The sequence below is a fragment of the Strigops habroptila genome, unplaced genomic scaffold (assembly GCF_004027225.2).
Source record: "Strigops habroptila isolate Jane unplaced genomic scaffold, bStrHab1.2.pri NC_044299.1_ctg1, whole genome shotgun sequence".
Taxonomy (NCBI): domain Eukaryota; kingdom Metazoa; phylum Chordata; class Aves; order Psittaciformes; family Psittacidae; genus Strigops; species Strigops habroptila.
This window is the reverse complement of record NW_022651056.1, coordinates 211,063-227,190: the sequence shown is the minus strand read 5'-3', so window position 1 is coordinate 227,190 and position 16,128 is coordinate 211,063. Positions and strand designations below refer to the sequence as shown.

General features: G+C 54.7%; 2 protein-coding genes across 5 annotated transcripts; one reads left to right on the top strand and one right to left on the bottom strand.

Moving 5' to 3' along the window:
• Positions 1-347: 347 nt before the first annotated feature.
• Positions 348-11,502, bottom strand: LOC115618869 (zinc finger protein 692-like). 4 transcript variants are annotated; one of them, XM_030510819.1, is made up of 12 exons: positions 11,484-11,502; positions 9,924-10,120; positions 9,812-9,843; positions 8,351-8,722; positions 7,695-7,743; positions 7,427-7,579; positions 6,398-6,526; positions 3,422-3,484; positions 3,237-3,315; positions 2,826-2,940; positions 2,597-2,696; positions 348-1,029 (listed from the first exon to the last, which is right to left on the bottom strand). In XM_030510819.1, the coding sequence occupies exons 2-12, from the start codon at positions 10,109-10,111 to the stop codon at positions 615-617; spliced, it is 1,695 nt and encodes a 564-aa protein (XP_030366679.1). In that variant the 5' UTR covers positions 10,112-10,120; positions 11,484-11,502; the 3' UTR covers positions 348-614. The 4 variants fall into 4 exon arrangements, with proteins under 4 accessions (XP_030366679.1, XP_030366678.1, XP_030366680.1 ...); XM_030510818.1 differs by having other exon boundaries at positions 11,471-11,489; XM_030510820.1 differs by lacking the exon at positions 11,484-11,502 and adding an exon at positions 11,367-11,385.
• A 1,475-nt stretch (positions 11,503-12,977) lies between these two features.
• On the top strand, positions 12,978-16,017 carry LOC115618842 (C-type lectin domain family 2 member D-like). Its single transcript, XM_030510777.1, has 6 exons — positions 12,978-13,002; positions 13,318-13,374; positions 13,701-13,793; positions 13,885-14,069; positions 14,167-14,270; positions 15,307-16,017. The coding sequence occupies exons 1-6, from the start codon at positions 12,978-12,980 to the stop codon at positions 15,458-15,460; spliced, it is 618 nt and encodes a 205-aa protein (XP_030366637.1). The 3' UTR covers positions 15,461-16,017.
• Positions 16,018-16,128: the final 111 nt, after the last annotated feature.

The window sequence follows — 16,128 nt, the reverse complement described above, 5'->3', positions numbered from 1 at the left end:
TAGAAATGGGGGTGTCCCCCCCATGGGTGTCACAGAGCATCTCTCCATCATCATCTGCTTTGGGGGGCTCCCTCAGTGATAACGCCCATGGAGCTGGTGACCTTGGAGCCTCCATAAATACCCCAAAATCCCTTCCCAAAAGGCTCAGGAAGAGGCAAATGGTGGTTATGGGATGTGGGGACCCATCCCCGCATCAGTAACACCCATTTCCAAGGCCAGAACTGACCCAGGCTCGGTCCCCTCCACCTCAATCACATGGAAAACCTCCGGATTTGGCGTTGACCCGGCGAAAACCAGGGAAAAATCTCCCTTTTCCCCCTCTTTTCCATAGAAACTCAGCACCGAGGTGGCTGCTGCAAGTGGGGCACCCCCTTGGGCACAGGATAAGTCTTTATTGAGGATGCTGCTGGTGCCTTTGGCACCCTCACGGTGGGAAGGAGTCGGGGAGGAGGCTCCGTGGATGCGAGCCCAGGGTTTGGCAGAGAAGCTGGGAATTCCCTTGGGAAGCACCGATCCTTCCCCATTCCTTGGCGTTTTGGCACTGCTGCGGGCTCCAGCACCGCTTCCCCTTCTCCATCATCAGTCCCCCCCATCCAAGAACAGGAGGATGAGTCCTACGAGCCAGCACCATCCATCGCCCGGCCTTGGGATGCTCCCGCATCCTGCATCCCCATCCCCTCCTGACCCCCAGCAACGGGAGGTGGCATCTTCACCGCGTCCCCCCCGCTCCCCAGCGTGTCCCCAGTGGCTTCCAGCGGCTCCATGGCTGCGGGTGCTGGTGGGTGCTGCAGCCCTGCGGGTGTCGCAGCGCCGGGCGATGGGGTCGGTGCTGTGGGGCGCTCGCTGGGGGGGGCTCCGCTGGGCACCTCGGGGTGACTCTTGCTCTTGTGGGCTGTGACATTGTCCTTCTTCTCGAACTTCTTGCCGCACAGGTCGCAGGAGAACTGGTAGAAGGAGTCGGCGTCGTGCTTCTTCATGTGCCAGTTGAGGGAGGCCTTCTGGCGGCACGTGAAGCCGCAGATCTCGCACCTCGGGGGGCAGGAGGGGAGGGGAGAGAGGCGGGAATGGGGGTTACGGGGGTCCGAGCACGAGGGGGGAGCTGGGGTCTCAGTGTGGGCTCAGCAAAGGCACCGCGGCACAGCACGGGTGGCGTCAGCACCGCCTCCGGGCACGGAGTGCAGAGCCCTTGTGAGGCCCAGCCTTAGATCCCAGCTTCCTGCTCTCCTTAGATCCCAGCTTATTGCTCTCCTTAAGTCCCAGCTTCTTCCTCTCCTTAGGCCCCAGCTTATTGCTCTCCTTAGATCCCAGCTTATTGCTCTCCTTAAGCCCAGCTCATTGCTCTCCTTAGATCCCTGCTTATTGCTCTCCCTAGGTCCCAGCTTCTTGCTTTCCTTAAGTCCCTCTTTATTGCTCTCCTTAAGGCTCAGCTTATTGCTCTCCTTAGATCCCTGCTTACTGCTCTCTTTAGATCCCACCTCATTGCTCTCTTTAGATCCCACCTCATTGCTCTCTTTAGGTCCCACCTCATTGCTCTCTTTAGATCCCACCTCATTGCTCTCTTTAGGTCCCTCTTTATTGCTCTCCTTAGATCCCAGCTTCTTGCTCTCCCTAGATCCCAGCTCATTGCTCTCCTTAAGCCCAGCTTCTTGCTCTGCTTAGATCCTTGCTTATTGCTCTCCTTAGATCCCAGCTTCTTGCTCTCAAGCCCAGCTTATTGCTCTCCTTAGGCCCCACCTCATTGCTCTCCTTAAGTCTCAGCTCTCCTTAGATCCCAGCTTCCTGCTCTCCTTAGGTCCCAGCTTATTGCTCTCCTTAAGCCCAGCTTATTGCTCTCCTTAGATCCCTGCTTATTGTTCTCCTTAAGGCTCAGCTTATTGCTCTCCTTAGATCCCAGCTCATTGCTCTCCTTAGGTCCCAGCTTCTTGCTTTCCTTAAGTCCCTCTCTATTGCTCTCCTTAAGGCTCAGCTTATTGCTCTCCTTAGATCCCCGCTTATTGCTCTCTTTAGGTCCCACCTCATTGTTCTCTTTAGGTCCCTCTTTATTGCTCTCCTTAAGTCCCTGCTCATTGCTCTCCTTAGATCCCAGCTCATTGCTCTCCTTAGATCCCTACTCATTGCTCTCCTTAGATCCCAGCTCATTGCTCTCCTTAAATCTCAGCTTATTGCTCTCCTTATGCCCAGCTTATTGCTCTCCTTAGATCCCAGCTCACTGCTCTCCTTAAATCCCATCTTATTGCTCTCCTTAGATCCCAGCTCATTGCTCTCCTTAGATCCCTGCTCATTGCTCTCTTTAGGTCCCTCTTTACTGCTCTCCTTAGGTCCCTGCTTATTGCTCTCCTTAAATCCCAGCTTATTTAGCTCCTCCAAACCAAACCCACCCTGAAGCTGCTGCTCAGAGCTCGGCCAGCCCCAGGGAGCAGAAACCTTCATGCAAAGCCAAGCCCACCAGCCAGCCCTGGCTGCCCCCAGGAGGAACCTGGCTCTCCCATGGAGCCAAGGAACCCTATTTGGGTTGAAAACCTGACGAATTCGGGTCGAAAAGCAACGAGGAGAAAGCACCAGAGCCTGGGATCAGGGTGGTGGGACGGGTACTCACTGCAGAGGCTTCTCCCCTGTGTGGATGCGCCTGTGGATGATCAAGTTGCTGCTGGTGCGGAAGGAGCGGGCACAGAACTCACAGATATAGTCCCTCTTGTCTGGGGGGCAGAAGAAACAAGGGATCAGGGGCTCATCCAGCCCCAAGCGCAGTTGGGGATGTGTTGGGATGGGGTTTAGGAGAGGAGCTCTAGCCCCACATGGGGCTCACGTGGAGGCAGCCAACTCACCGCTGTGCAGCTTCTCGTGCTCCTTGAGGTGCTTCTTGAAGTTGAAGGACTTGCCACAGCTCGGCTCCGAGCACGTGAAGGTCTTCTGGTGGACGTGCTGGTACTTCTTGTGGTGCTGCCGTTGTGGGGAGAGAAAGGGGCAAGAAGAGAGGTTGGTGATGAGGTTGGCCCCATTTCACCCCCCGAAGCGTGAGGTGGGACTGAAGCAACCTCAGGCTGCTGCACCCATGGGGCCAACAAGTCCTATAGCTATCACCCAGCTCCATTAGGCCATGGGGAACCCAGGCTGCTCTGGGACACCACCCAAAACCCCTCGGACGAAGCAAACCCTGCCCCATGTGGGTCACCAGAGCACCCCAGGAGGCTGGCGATGGGGATGGGTTTAACCTCAAGGGGTGCCCCAGGCCTCACGTTCAGGTATTGCCGGTTGGAGAAGATCTTGCCGCATCCCTCGAAGTCACACAGGAGGATCTCGCGCTTGGCGGCCTTCCTGCGGGACACGGGGTGGGAAAACCAGCGTCAGGAAGGAGCCACAGGATGCTCCGCCCCCCCCCCCCAGCACACAGGAGCTGGATGGTGCCACCAGCCCCACGTACCGGATCCTTTTGGGGCCGATCTGCGCCACGTCCTCATCGCTCGCTCGCACTCGCCTCTTGCAGCTGCAATGGGAGAGAAGGGGCTTGAGTGAGGTTCTTGTCCCCCCAAACATGGACTTTTGGTTCTCCAAGCAAGCCCCACACTGAAACCAGCCCCTGGGCCACCATTTCTCTGCTATTTCCTCCATCCTGGGGTTTTTCCCCTCATCCCAGCGGGAAGCGGCGCTGACAAAGGCACCTTTGAGGCATTCGAAATGGGAATATATTCTTTATTGCTCATTAGAAGCCTTTCACATGGGTTTGGGCATGTCTCAGGGTGTTAAGATTGGTGGCAACCTCACACCAGCCTCGTTTGCTCTAGGATTTATCCACAGGGAATTCCGGGCTGGCATCCTGAAAGGAAGGAGAAGGGTGTTAAAACCGGGAGTGCAGGTGATGCCAGAGCACAGGCTCAGCACGGGGCTGGGCATCTCTGCCCACCACCTCTTCCAACATGCTTTTAAGCTCAGGATGGTGTTACCTTTGGGATGAACACGCCGAGAGCTGGAGCTTCTGCTCAGGAAAGGGCATTTTAGCTCCATTCTTCCAGCTGCTGCGATGGGAAAAGGGGGGACATGGAATCAAAGGCTGGGAAATGTCATCCCTGTAACCAAATCCAGCCTAAAGCCAAGGCAGGGCTTTGGAGAGCTCCCAAACTGGTTGCCCAGGGTCCCAGCAGCACCTCCCAGCGCCTCTTCAGGCAATGATGGACTTTGGGATCTGGATGCTGAGATTTGGAAGGGAAAACGTGCAGGAAATGCCCCAGGGATGTGGGAAAATCCCTCTTTTAATTCCCTTTGAGCCTTAACCAGGACTCCCCGGACGCTTCCCACCCTGACCCCCGGGGCAGTGATGGGCAAAGGGGAGGAGAAAAGCAAATCCAGCTTTACCATCACGTTTTCCATTGCTGGGACTGGGTCTTCACTCTTCCAATGAGCAGGAAGTGCTTCCAGCACTGGAAGGAGGCAGGAAGGGTGCTCAGCACCACAACGAAGCGGGAATCCCGTGTCCAAGTGAAAAGGCTCCTGAACGGAGCAGCAGGTACTTACGTGTGGGGCTGTTGGTCCCGTCTCCTGTCGGACACACGGAGCAGGATGAGGTGAACGTGCTCATTCCAGGCTAAAAGGAGGGTTCAACCACCTCCTTGTTGTTCCAAGTGGGAGAAGATCCAGGAAGGAGCCTGGTCCTTCTGTGCCAGCCCCACATGGACCAGCCTCTGGCTTCAGCATCGAGACCAACCTCTCCTTAACACCCTTGGTGAGGACCCAGCGAGTGAGTTGAGCTCAGGACAGAGCTGGGAATGCTGAGGCTGGGAAGGGAGGATCAAACCCAACCCTCAGCCCAAAGAGGCGGCGCTGAGGAGAGGCTGCAGATGGAGTCAGTGTCGACATCATTGTCCCTTGGCCAACCTCACGTCTCCCCATGGGCTTGAAGCCCCATATCCATGGGTGAGAGCAGTGTCTGTGCCCCTCCAGGTGAGGAGGGGTGGGATGGATGGAGGATGGATGGAGGATGGATGGATGATGGATGGAAGATGAATGGAGGATGGATGGATGGATGGATGGATGGATGGATGGATGGAGGATGATGGCTGGATGGAGGATGGATGGATGGATGGATGGATGGAGGATGATGGCTGGATGGAGGATGGATGGATGGATGGATGGATGGATGGATGGATGGATGGATGGATGGATGGATGGATGATGGATGGAGGATGGACGGATGGATGGAGGATGGATGGATAGATGATGGATGGATGGATAGATGATGGATGGAGGATGGATGGAGGATGGAAGGATGGAGGATGGATGGATGGATGGATGGATGGATGGATGGAGGATGGAGGATGGATGGATGGATGGATAGATGATGGATGGAGGATGGATGGATGGATGGAGGGATGGAGGATGGATGGAGGATGGATGGATGGATGGATGGATGGATGGATGGATGGATGGAGGATGATGGCTGGATGGAGGATGGATGGATGGAGGATGATGGCTGGATGGAGGATGGATGGATGGATGGATGGATGGATGGATGGATGGATGATGGATGGAGGATGGATGGATGGATGGAGGATGGATGGATAGATGATGGATGGATGGATAGATGATGGATGGAGGATGGATGGAGGATGGAAGGATGGAGGATGGATGGATGGATGGATGGATGGATGGATGGATGGATGGATGGATGGAGGATGGATGGATGGATGGATAGATGATGGATGGAGGATGGATGGATGGATGGATGGATGGAGGATGGATGGAGGATGGATGGATGGATGGAGTGATGGATGGATGGATGGATGGAGGGATGGATGGAGGATGGATGGATGGATAGATGATGGATGGATGGAGGATGGATGGATGGATGGAGGGATGATGGATGGAGGATGGATGGATGGATGGATGGAGGATGGAGAATGGATGGATGGATGATGGATGGAGGATGGATGGATGGATAATGGATGGATGTTTTTGCTGCTACAACCTCCAGGCTGCTCAGAAGCTTCAGCACCACCATGGTGGTGGTTTAAGGGGTCTTTGTACCCCCCCAGGAGCACATCTTTGCTCCCCAGAACATCCACAGGACACAGTGGATGAGATGAAGACTCATTAAACCCCCTCATAATGAGGTTGTCACGTCAGACCCCCCTTGGCAAGCTCCAGCACCCAACCAGCTCTGCCCTGCAACGGCAGCACCATGAGAAGGATTAAACCACCCTGGGGACACGCGGTGCCCCAGAGCTCAGGGCTTGAACATCCAACAGTGTTGGGTTGGATGGTTTCTACCTGGTTCCTCAGCATGGGAAGCACCACCAGCATCCCCACAACACTCATTCAGTGGCCACAGAGAGATGGGTGCCCCAAGACAAGCACCCAATGCCCGTCCCCAGCGTCTCCACATCACCGCGGCGCCGTGACCCACCTCACTCGTCCACTCTTCTCCTCCGATGGGCTGGAGCTGCTCAGGCTCAGCTCATCCGGGGGCTGCTCCTCCTTTATGGGGTTCTTATGGGCTTTGCTCTGGCTTGGTCGTCGCTGCGGCTCCGAGTCACTGGGGAGAAGAGAGGATTGGGACAGGAAACATGGCTGGATGTGGTAGGACATTGCATGGACATGGAAGGACATGGTTGGATGTGGTAGGACACGGGTGGACATGGTAGGAGATGGGTGGACGTGGTAGGAGATGGGTGGATGCAGTAGGACATTAGCTGGATACAGTAGGACATGGTTGGATGTGGTAGGACATGGGTGGATGTGGTAGGACATGGGTGGATGTGGTAGGAGATGGGTGGATGTGGTAGGACATGGTTGGATGTGGTAGGACATGGGTGGATGTGGTAGGAGATGGGTGGATGTGGTAGGACATGGTTGGATGTGGTAGGACATGGGTGGATGTGGTAGGACATGGGTGGACATGGTAGGACATGGGTGGATGTGGTAAGAGATGGGTGGATGTGGCAGGAGATGGGTGGATGTGGTAGGACATTGGTTGGATACAGTAGGACATGGTTGGATGTGGTAGGACATTGGTTGGATACAGTAGGACATGGTTGGATGTGGTAGGACATTGGTTGGATACAGTAGGACATGGTTGGATGTGGTAGGACATGGGTGGACATAGTAGGCCATTGGGTGGACATGGAAGGACATAGGTGGATGTGGTAGGACATGGTTGGATGTGGTAGGACATGGGTGGACGTGGTTGTCTATGGCAAAGACCCTCACACCAGACACAGCGAGAAGTTGCCTCCCCAGAAGGTTTTGCCCTTCTGAGCCCTCATTTAAGCGACACGAGGACATTGCCCCCATCTCCCCCCATCTCTGCAAGGGCAGCAGGAGGGTGGCAGAGGTGCAGGGTCTGAACCCTCCCAGTGGGATACCCGTTGGGACACGGAGCCTGGGATGGTCCCAGTCCACAGGCTCCTTCCCAGCAGCTCCAAGTGCTCCTCACCTGTCCAGGGCCGGGTGGTAGTTCTCATCACGCAGGTCATCGGTGTAGGTCAGGTCATCGTCCTCAGCAAAGTCCTCCTCATCCTCCTCCTCCTCTTCCTCTTCTTCCTGGGGCTCAGACCCCTGCTCCACCTTCTCCTCCGGGACGAGTGCACTGCAGGAACACAACCACCACAGCTGGAGAACACAAGGAATGGGACCGATGGGTCCAAGCTTGACCTTCAGCTCCAGTCATACACGGGGGAAGACTCCTGCGTGCCACCACTCACCTCTCATTATCCTTCACCATGGTCCCCATCTCTGCTGGCACTTGGGGAGCTGCAAGGAGATGACAGGAGCAGTAAGTTGAAGGTGGGATGTTGGGAGAGGCAGAGGAAGGAGGATGGGGAATGGAGCTGGGAGCACAGTTGGGAAGCTGGAGGTGTTTTGGGAAAGGAACTGCATGGTGCCATCCATGCGGTTCTGGATCATCTACATCCAGAAAGGTCCTTTCCAACCCAAACCATTCTATATGATTCTACTGGAAGAAGCTCAACCTGTTCTCAAGTAGAAACTAGAGGGAATATGGGAACCCAAAAGGAGTCTTTTCTCCCTGGTTTTCAGTGGGGGTAAAGACGGGAGCTCTTGGAAACTGCACTGAGGTCTTCTGCTCAATGCCAGGGATGAACCTGAGCTTCCCCAGCTCTGCTCTTCCAGGGGAAGGGAAGGATGGAGCAGATAGAGCTCGGTTTGTGGTAGGAACAAGCCCCACGGGAGACCCTGTTCTTCCATCAAAGGCCCAGAGAAAGTAAAAGGGATGCAACAAGCTTGGGACAACACCTGATCCCAGCAGGAAGGTGCTTGATGCACCCCTGGGATGGGGAGAAAGGTTGAAGATGGGGCACCAAGAAGCCAATGAGGGTGGCAAAGGGGACACGGTGCTCACCTGCGCTGCCACCAGCATCACCAGCATCACCAGCAACTCCTGGCTCTTCCCTCCGCTCCCGGGCGGGCGACGGAGCTTCTCCCTCTGCTTCAGCCTCCCCTTTCCCAGCCCGGCGCAGGGAGCGCCGGCGGCCGCTGCCCGCGGGGGTCCTGCCCCCCGGGTCCCCCCCCGGCTCCTCGCCGCGGTGGCCGCTCATGGGGACCCCCCAGGAGAAGCTGTGCCCGGCCACGCACTCCCACACGAGCTGGGATGTGCCGCCGGGAGCCGGCGGCTTCACGTCGGGAATGAAGCCGCATTCCTGGCCGTGACCATGGGACAGCACCACCAGGCGCTGCAGGGCATCGGCGTGGAGGAGGCCGGGCTCCGGCTCGCCTGGAAGCACCAAAACAAGGGGAAGGGGTGAAAACCAGCCCCAGAGCTGGGCTTCGTGGTGGTTCTCCACAGGGGGTGTCTACGAGGGTCTCCTTCCACCTTCTCATGCGGGTTCTGAGGTTTCCATCCTATGGAACACCCAAAACCTCCAAGAGTTCCCTCAAAAACAGAGCTGGGAATGCCAAGAGCCCCACCACAGCCAAAACCAGCTGGGAATGCCAACAACCCCATTGCAGCCAAACCCTGTTGGGAATGCCAAGACATCCACCACAGCCAAACCCTGTTGGGAATGCCAAGAGCCCCACCACAGCCAAAGCCAGTTGGGAATGCCAAGACATCCACCACAGCCAAACCCTGTTGGGAATGCCAAGAACCCTTCCACAGCCAAAGCCAGTTGGGAATGCCAAGACATCCACCACAGCCAAACCCTGTTGGGAATGCCAAGAACCCTTCCACAGCCAAAGCCAGTTGGGAATGCCAAGACATCCACCACAGCCAAACCCTGTTGGGAATGCCAAGAACCCTTCCACAGCCAAACCCTGTTGGGAATGCCAAGAACCCTTCCACAGCCAAAGCCAGTTGGGAATGCCAAGACATCCACCACAGCCAAACCCTGTTGGGAATGCCAAGAACCCCATCACAGCCAAAACCTGTTGGGAATGCCAAGAACCCCTCCACAGCCAAAACCAGTTGGGAATGCCAAGACATCCACCACAGCCAAACCCTGTTGGGAATGCCAAGAACCCTTCCACAGCCAAAGCCAGTTGGGAATGCCAAGACATCCACCACAGCCAAACCCTGTTGGGAATGCCAAGAACCCCATCACAGCCAAAACCTGTTGGGAATGCCAAGAGCCCCTCCACAGCCAAAACCAGTTGGGAATGCCAAGAACCCCTCCACAGCCAAACCCTGTTGGGAATGCCGACAACCCCATTGCAGCCCAACCCAGGGAGCAATTCGCCTCCTGTTTGGGATTGAGCATCTCCAGGCTCATCTCCAGCACCTCAATGCACCGGGAATCTTCTCCCTTCACCATAAAGCTCTTTTGGACCCCAAATAACGGTGGGTTTAGTGGGGGGAGGCACCTACCCGGGCTCCAGACGCAGCCGTGGGAGCTGTACCTGTGGTGGGAAGAGGGGGAATGAGCAGGATTGAACCTTCCCTTTCCCCATCCCAAGGGATGGCAGCGCCCAGCACGGACCTGTCGAGGAGGAACTGGGCAAGCTGGGAATGGAGGGCGAAGCCGAGCTGCTCCTTGAGGCGGCACCAGCGCTCCAGGTGCCCCCCGATGCGGATCCGGCACTTGCTGCGCCGCGCGTCCAGCTCCCGGCGCTTCTGGCGGCGGATGCAGTCGGGAGCGCGCTGCCGGGCGGGACGGCCCGGATCCATCGGGAGCAACTGCAGGATACAGGGGTCAGGGGATACCGGGATGGGATATGGGGATGGGACAGAGGGATATGGGGGTAGGACAGGTCCATGGAGGGACACAGAGGAGTGGATGGTCAAGGGGATACAGGGATGGGACAGCGGGATACAGGGATGTGGCCCAGCTCCATGGAGAGGTCACAGGGGATGGATGGTTGTGGGGATATGAGAATGAGACAGGGGGATATAGGGATGGGATAGAGTGGGATGGATGGTCAGGGGGATACAGGGATGGAATAGTGGGATACAGGGATGGGACAGTGGGATACAGAGGAGGCCCAGCTCCACGCAGGAGTCACAGGGGCTGGATGATTATGGGGGATATGAGAATGGGACAGCAAGATATAGGAATAGGACAGTGGGATACAGGGATCTGACAGTGGGATACAGAGGGGGCCCAGCTCCATGGAGGAGTCACAGGGGGTGGATGGTGATGGGGGATATGACAATGGGACAGCGAGATATAGGGATGGGACACAGGGGGATGGATGGTCAGTGGGATACAGGGGTGGAAGAGTGGGATACAGGGACGGGACAGCTCCATGGGGGGTGGTCACAGAGGGATGGATGGACAGGAGGAATATGGTGATGGGACAGCAGGATACAGGGCTAGGACAGCTCCATGGGGTGGGTCACAGAGGGATGGATGGAGGAATATGGGGATAGGACAGCAGGATACGGGGCTGGGACAGCTTCATGGGGGGGGTCACAGGGGGATGGATGGACAGGAGGGATATGGGGATGCGATAGCGGGATACAGGGATAGGACAGCGGGATACAAGGATGGGACAGCTCCATGGGGGGGGTCACAGCGGGATGGATGGACGGAGGGATACAGGGATAGGACAGCGGGATACGGCGCAGCCCAGCTCCATGGGGAGGGTCGGGGGGGGGGGGGGGGGGGGGGTGTCATGCGGGGACATGGGAAAGGACCCCCCCCCCCCAGGCCACGCCCCCCGAGCCCCTCTTAGCCCCGCCCACCCCGCCACGCCCCCTCCCCTTAGCCCCGCCTCCCGCGTTCCCGCCATTTCTCCCCGCGGGCCCCTCACGGACAACCCCCCCCCCCCGCACTTCCCGCCGCGGTCCCGTTCCCGCCGCCGGGCCTTAAAGCGGGCCCCGCAGCGGGGCCGCCAAAGCCGGCCGGGAAAGGAAAGGGAGGGCCGAGGCTCCGTCCCGCTCCCCCCGTCGCCGCCGCAGCCATCCCTGCCCGCCGCCGAACCTCCTCGGCGGGGCCGCGCTCCAGCGAACCCCGCGGTGGCCCCACCCCGGAGCCGTGCCCCCTTTAAGAGCCAAAGACACCCCCTCCCCCCCCCCATCGCTCACGCTTCTCAGGTACCGGGACAAGATGGCGGAGGCACCGCCTCCTCGCCCCGCGCATGCGCGCTGGGGCCGGGACGTGGTCCCGCGGCGGGCCTGGTTTTGGGGTGAAAAGTCCCTTTTTGAGGCACTTTTGGGGCGATTCGGAGCCCCCCGAGGCCCCGGTTGGGGGTTGACTTGGGGGAGGCAGAGCCCCCGGTAGGCACAGCCCCACAGCGCTGCTCTTCAGCCAGCGCCTCCTGGCTAATAAATAGCAGCGGTAATAAATAGCAATAATAATAATAAATAGTAATAATTGTTATTGTGGTTAAAGCTGATGCGCCTTTAGTGCCGTGTCGGGGCTATTGGCGATACAGCATCAATACACTATCATCAATACAGCATCAATACAGCATCAATACAGCATCATCTGTACAGCATAATCAATACAGCATAATCAATAAAACATTATCAATACAGCATCATCAATACAGCATTATCAATACAGCATAATCAATAAAACATCAATACAGCATCATCAATGCAGCATCAATACAGCATTATCAATGCAGCATCATCAAAACAGCATCAATACATCATCAATACAGCATCAATACAGCACCATCAATACAGCATCAATACAGCATCATCAATACAGCATTATCCATACAGCATCAATACAGCATCAATACAGCATCATCAATACAGCATTATCAATACAGCATTATCAGTACAGCATCATTAATACATCATCATCAATACAGCGTTATTAATGCAGCGTTATTAATGCAGTATTATCAGTACACCATTAATAAGCATCATCAATACAGTGTTAATGCAACATCACAATCAGCATTATTAATGCAGCGTTATCAGTACAGCGTTATCAGTGCAGCATTATTAATGCAGCGTTATCAGCACACCATTATCAATGCAGCATTATTAATGCACCATTATCAACACACCATTACCAACACAATATTGTTAATGCAGCATTAAAAGCATTAATACAGACTTCTTGATACACTACTGTTATTACAACCATTAATTACACCACATGTAATTGATCCACCCCAGCGGGGAGCATCTCCTCATCCAACACCCCGAGTCCTTTGGGCTGCTCCAGCCATTCCCCACACCGGGAATTGCCCCGAGGCCAGGGGCTTGTTGGCACCAGCTCATTCTTGTGCTGGGTCTTGGAATTCCCCCTTGCGAATGCGAGTCTCCACGTGTCGCTCTTCCTTTGGGAAGAGGCTGTGTCCAGGGAAAGGTCACAGCCCGAAGGAATTCGGGAGAACAGCCTGCTTTTGTGGATAAATATGTGGCGTGGGAGGCTCCGAGGAGCCAGGAATTCGGATGGACACGGGAAGAAGAGGAGAGAAAGGAGCTTTGAAGGGAAGAGCAGCGCTAGAACACGCCGTGGCTCCCCCCTCCAAACACCGAGGGTTTGGGGGGGGATCAGGAGCTTTTTAGGGACCACAGGAGCATCCTGGAGCAGCCGCAAGGACCGGGATGCGCCTCCGTGGCCACAGGGATGGCAGGACCCGGCCGTGACGCAGGTACCGAAGCACCATCCCCTTTCCCAAGGATGAGATGGGACACGGGGATGTGCTTTGGATGCGGCTCTTTGAGGGTCCTGGGGTGGGGATGGGGCTGAGGAGGAGCAATGGAGCCAACGCTCCTCCACAAGCAGCAGAAACCAGTGAAACCAGAGCAAGTTGTGCTCTTCTGAAGCTGGGAATGATCTTTCCCTTCCTGCCGTCAACCAGACAAAGGGGAAATGCTGCTTTTCCCTTTGTCCTGGGATTAAGATACCCAAAGTCATGGATTTCCTCCCGAATATCCTCACTATCAATGACTCTTCCCTTCCACAGGCGAGGACCCGGCTGCTGCAGTGATGCTGTCGCAGCAGAGAGCAGGGGAAGGGACCAGTAAGCACCAGTCTCGTGTTGGGGACCTTGGTTTGGGGGTTGTGGTTGGGCTTAATGTGACGTGAGCAGCTAAAATGGGGTTAAAATAGCTCGGAAGGAGGATGGGAGGAAGGTCAAAGCCGTTTGCGGGGATGGAGCCCAACTCTTATGGATGGAGGGGATGTCCTGGGGTCAGGCTGATGAGAGGACCGGGATGCACCCCTCGAACCGAGCCTATGTCCCTCCCTCCTGCTTTGTGGCTGGGTTTAGAGGTGTTGAGGCACCCATGGGGGGACACAAGAGCTGTGGGGAGCTCTGGGTGCCTCTTCCGTGTGTTTTGTCCCCAGCTTTTAGCCTCAAGTGCATTAAGGATAAGAAGGTTCCCATTGGGGTCACTGTGGTCGTGGCCGCGCTGCTTCTGGCCATCATTGCGCTGGCGGGTGAGTGGCTGAGGATGAGGATGGAGGTTCCCATCAGCACCACCTCGTCCCGTCGGCATCACTCACCAGCACGTGTTCTGCTCGTTCCCAGTGAAGAAGTTCCCCTCCTGCCCCGCCTGCCCCTCTCCCAACCATTCCAGCTGCCTGGAAAACGGGATCGGCTACAGGGAGAAGTGCTTTTACTTCGTGGAGGACGAAGCGGAGTGGAACAGGAGCGAGACCTTCTGCCGGTCCCTCGGAGCCCATTTGGCCACCATCGACACGTGGCAGGAGCTGGTAAATGGGGAATCCCGGTTGAACGGGAGCCGTTGGGAAGCACGTTTGGGATTCTCCTGCGGGGCAGAGCCTGATGCTTGGTTTTAACCCCCTCCAGCGTTTCCTCTTGCGCTACGGGGGCTCCTTGCACTACTGGATCGGGCTCCGGAGGGAAGGATCCGCACCTTGGACGTGGTTCAATGGGTCTCTCTTCAACAACTCGTATGTCCTGTCTCCTGCTGGAGACCAGAGCCAGGGGCTGGGGTGGGGCAGGGCTTGAATGCAAGAAGACACACACATATATATGTGTGTGTGTATATGTATATATAATATCTACATATATGTATATTAGATATAGACAATATATACATACATATGTGTGTATATATACTATATATAATACATATTTTTATAAGTATCATGCATATACATGCAAGAAGACACACATATATACAGAAAATATGTATATATATCATATCTATACATATATACACACACATATACACATATATATGTATATATTATATATAAACAATATATGTACACATATATTGTGTATATATACACAATATATTTATATATATACAGTATATATAATATATATGTATTTTTATATGTATCATGCATATACATGCAAGAAGACACACATATATACAGAAAATATGCATATATATCATATGTATTATATATATACAATATACATACACATGTGTGTGTATATACACACAATATATTTGTATATATATATAGAGCATATATAATATATACGTATTTTTATATGTATCATGCATATACATGCAAGAAGACACACATATAAATAAAATATGTATATATTATATTTTATATTTTATATTCTATATTTTATATATTATATATACACACATATATATTGTGTGTATATATATTGTGTATATATAATATATACATATTTTTTTATATATATGTGTGCATGTGTGTGTGTGTGTCTTCTTGCATGTATATGCCCCATATACATATATATGTGTGTATAAATATACACTTTAATGAGGTGGGAGCAATCAAACACTATTTGAGCTAAAGCTCTTGGGCCACAGTCCATGGATTTGTGGCTCAGGGCACAAAATCCCCTTGGAAAACTGGGCATATCCCCTCCATTGAGGAGTGGGAAACAGTTTCCTCCTGCCTGGGGCGGGTTTGCTGGGAATGGTGCTCCCTGCTCCTCCGTTAATCCCAATGGGAGATGCAACACATCGAGTTCTCCTTCCGCTCCGTGGCGCAGGTTCCAAATCCGGGGTCGGGGACAATGCGCCTTCGTCAACGGAGACGGGATCAGCAGCGACTGGTGCTCCCTGATGAAATACTCCGTGTGCAGCCACCCCCAGACGCGTCCCACTGGGAGCCGGCGGGATCCCGAAGTCTGGAATCTCACCTGAAAACCCCCTGTGGGCCGAGGAGCTGCCATTGACCCGCAGACACCCTCCTGCTGGGTCACAGCTACTCCAGGTTTAGTTTCCTCGTGGTTCTTTGGTGGCTTTGAAGGAGTGGAGAAACAAAAGGGAATTGCATGGGAGAAGATCCCGGCTTGGCCAAGGAGCCCCTGGGATGTGCTTTGGGAATCGCCCGGCTCTGAGCCTTGTCCTGGTTTTCCTTGTGAGTTTTCCTCTAGTTTTAATCCCTGTGGCCCCTTCCTGGCAACTCCAGAATGTGGGAATGGGGCTGATCCCTCCAGATCCGCTTCCATGGGACCCAGCACCATGACACCCATCACCGTGGCCTCACGCACGTGGACACTGTGCTCCCTATAACAAGATTTACCCCATTCCGGGTGTTTTCCCCCCAGAACCTGAGCCCAGCTGCCACCATGGGCAGGTTCCTCCCATTTGCTTCCTGGTTTTCCAGCTGTGTCCATAATACATGTGTTTCTCCTCCCCAGAGCCCTACATGGGAGCTGCTTGGTCTAATAAATACTAGTTCTATCCAAACCTGCCTCTTTTCCCTATACATTGGGGCCCCTGTGGCTGGAACATCCCCCTGCACGAAGGACATCACCAATGGGGCCTCATCTTCCCAAAATTCCCATCCCTTTGCATTTGGATGGGAA

Coding starts and splice junctions, on each gene's coding strand:
- LOC115618842 (XM_030510777.1), top strand. CDS start 12,978: ATGGCAGGACCCGGCCGTGACGCAG. Junction 13,003..13,317: donor AGGACCCGGCCGTGACGCAG/GTACCGAAGCAC, acceptor TCCCTTCCACAG/GCGAGGACCCGGCTGCTGCA. Junction 13,375..13,700: donor GAGAGCAGGGGAAGGGACCA/GTAAGCACCAGT, acceptor TTTTGTCCCCAG/CTTTTAGCCTCAAGTGCATT.
- LOC115618869 (XM_030510819.1), bottom strand. CDS start 10,111: ATGGATCCGGGCCGTCCCGCCCGGCAGCGCGCTCCCGACTGCATCCGC. Junction 3,316..3,421: donor ATCGGCCCCAAAAGGATCCG/GTACGTGGGGCT, acceptor CGTGTCCCGCAG/GAAGGCCGCCAAGCGCGAGA. Junction 1,030..2,596: donor ACAGGGGAGAAGCCTCTGCA/GTGAGTACCCGT, acceptor CTGCCCCCCGAG/GTGCGAGATCTGCGGCTTCA.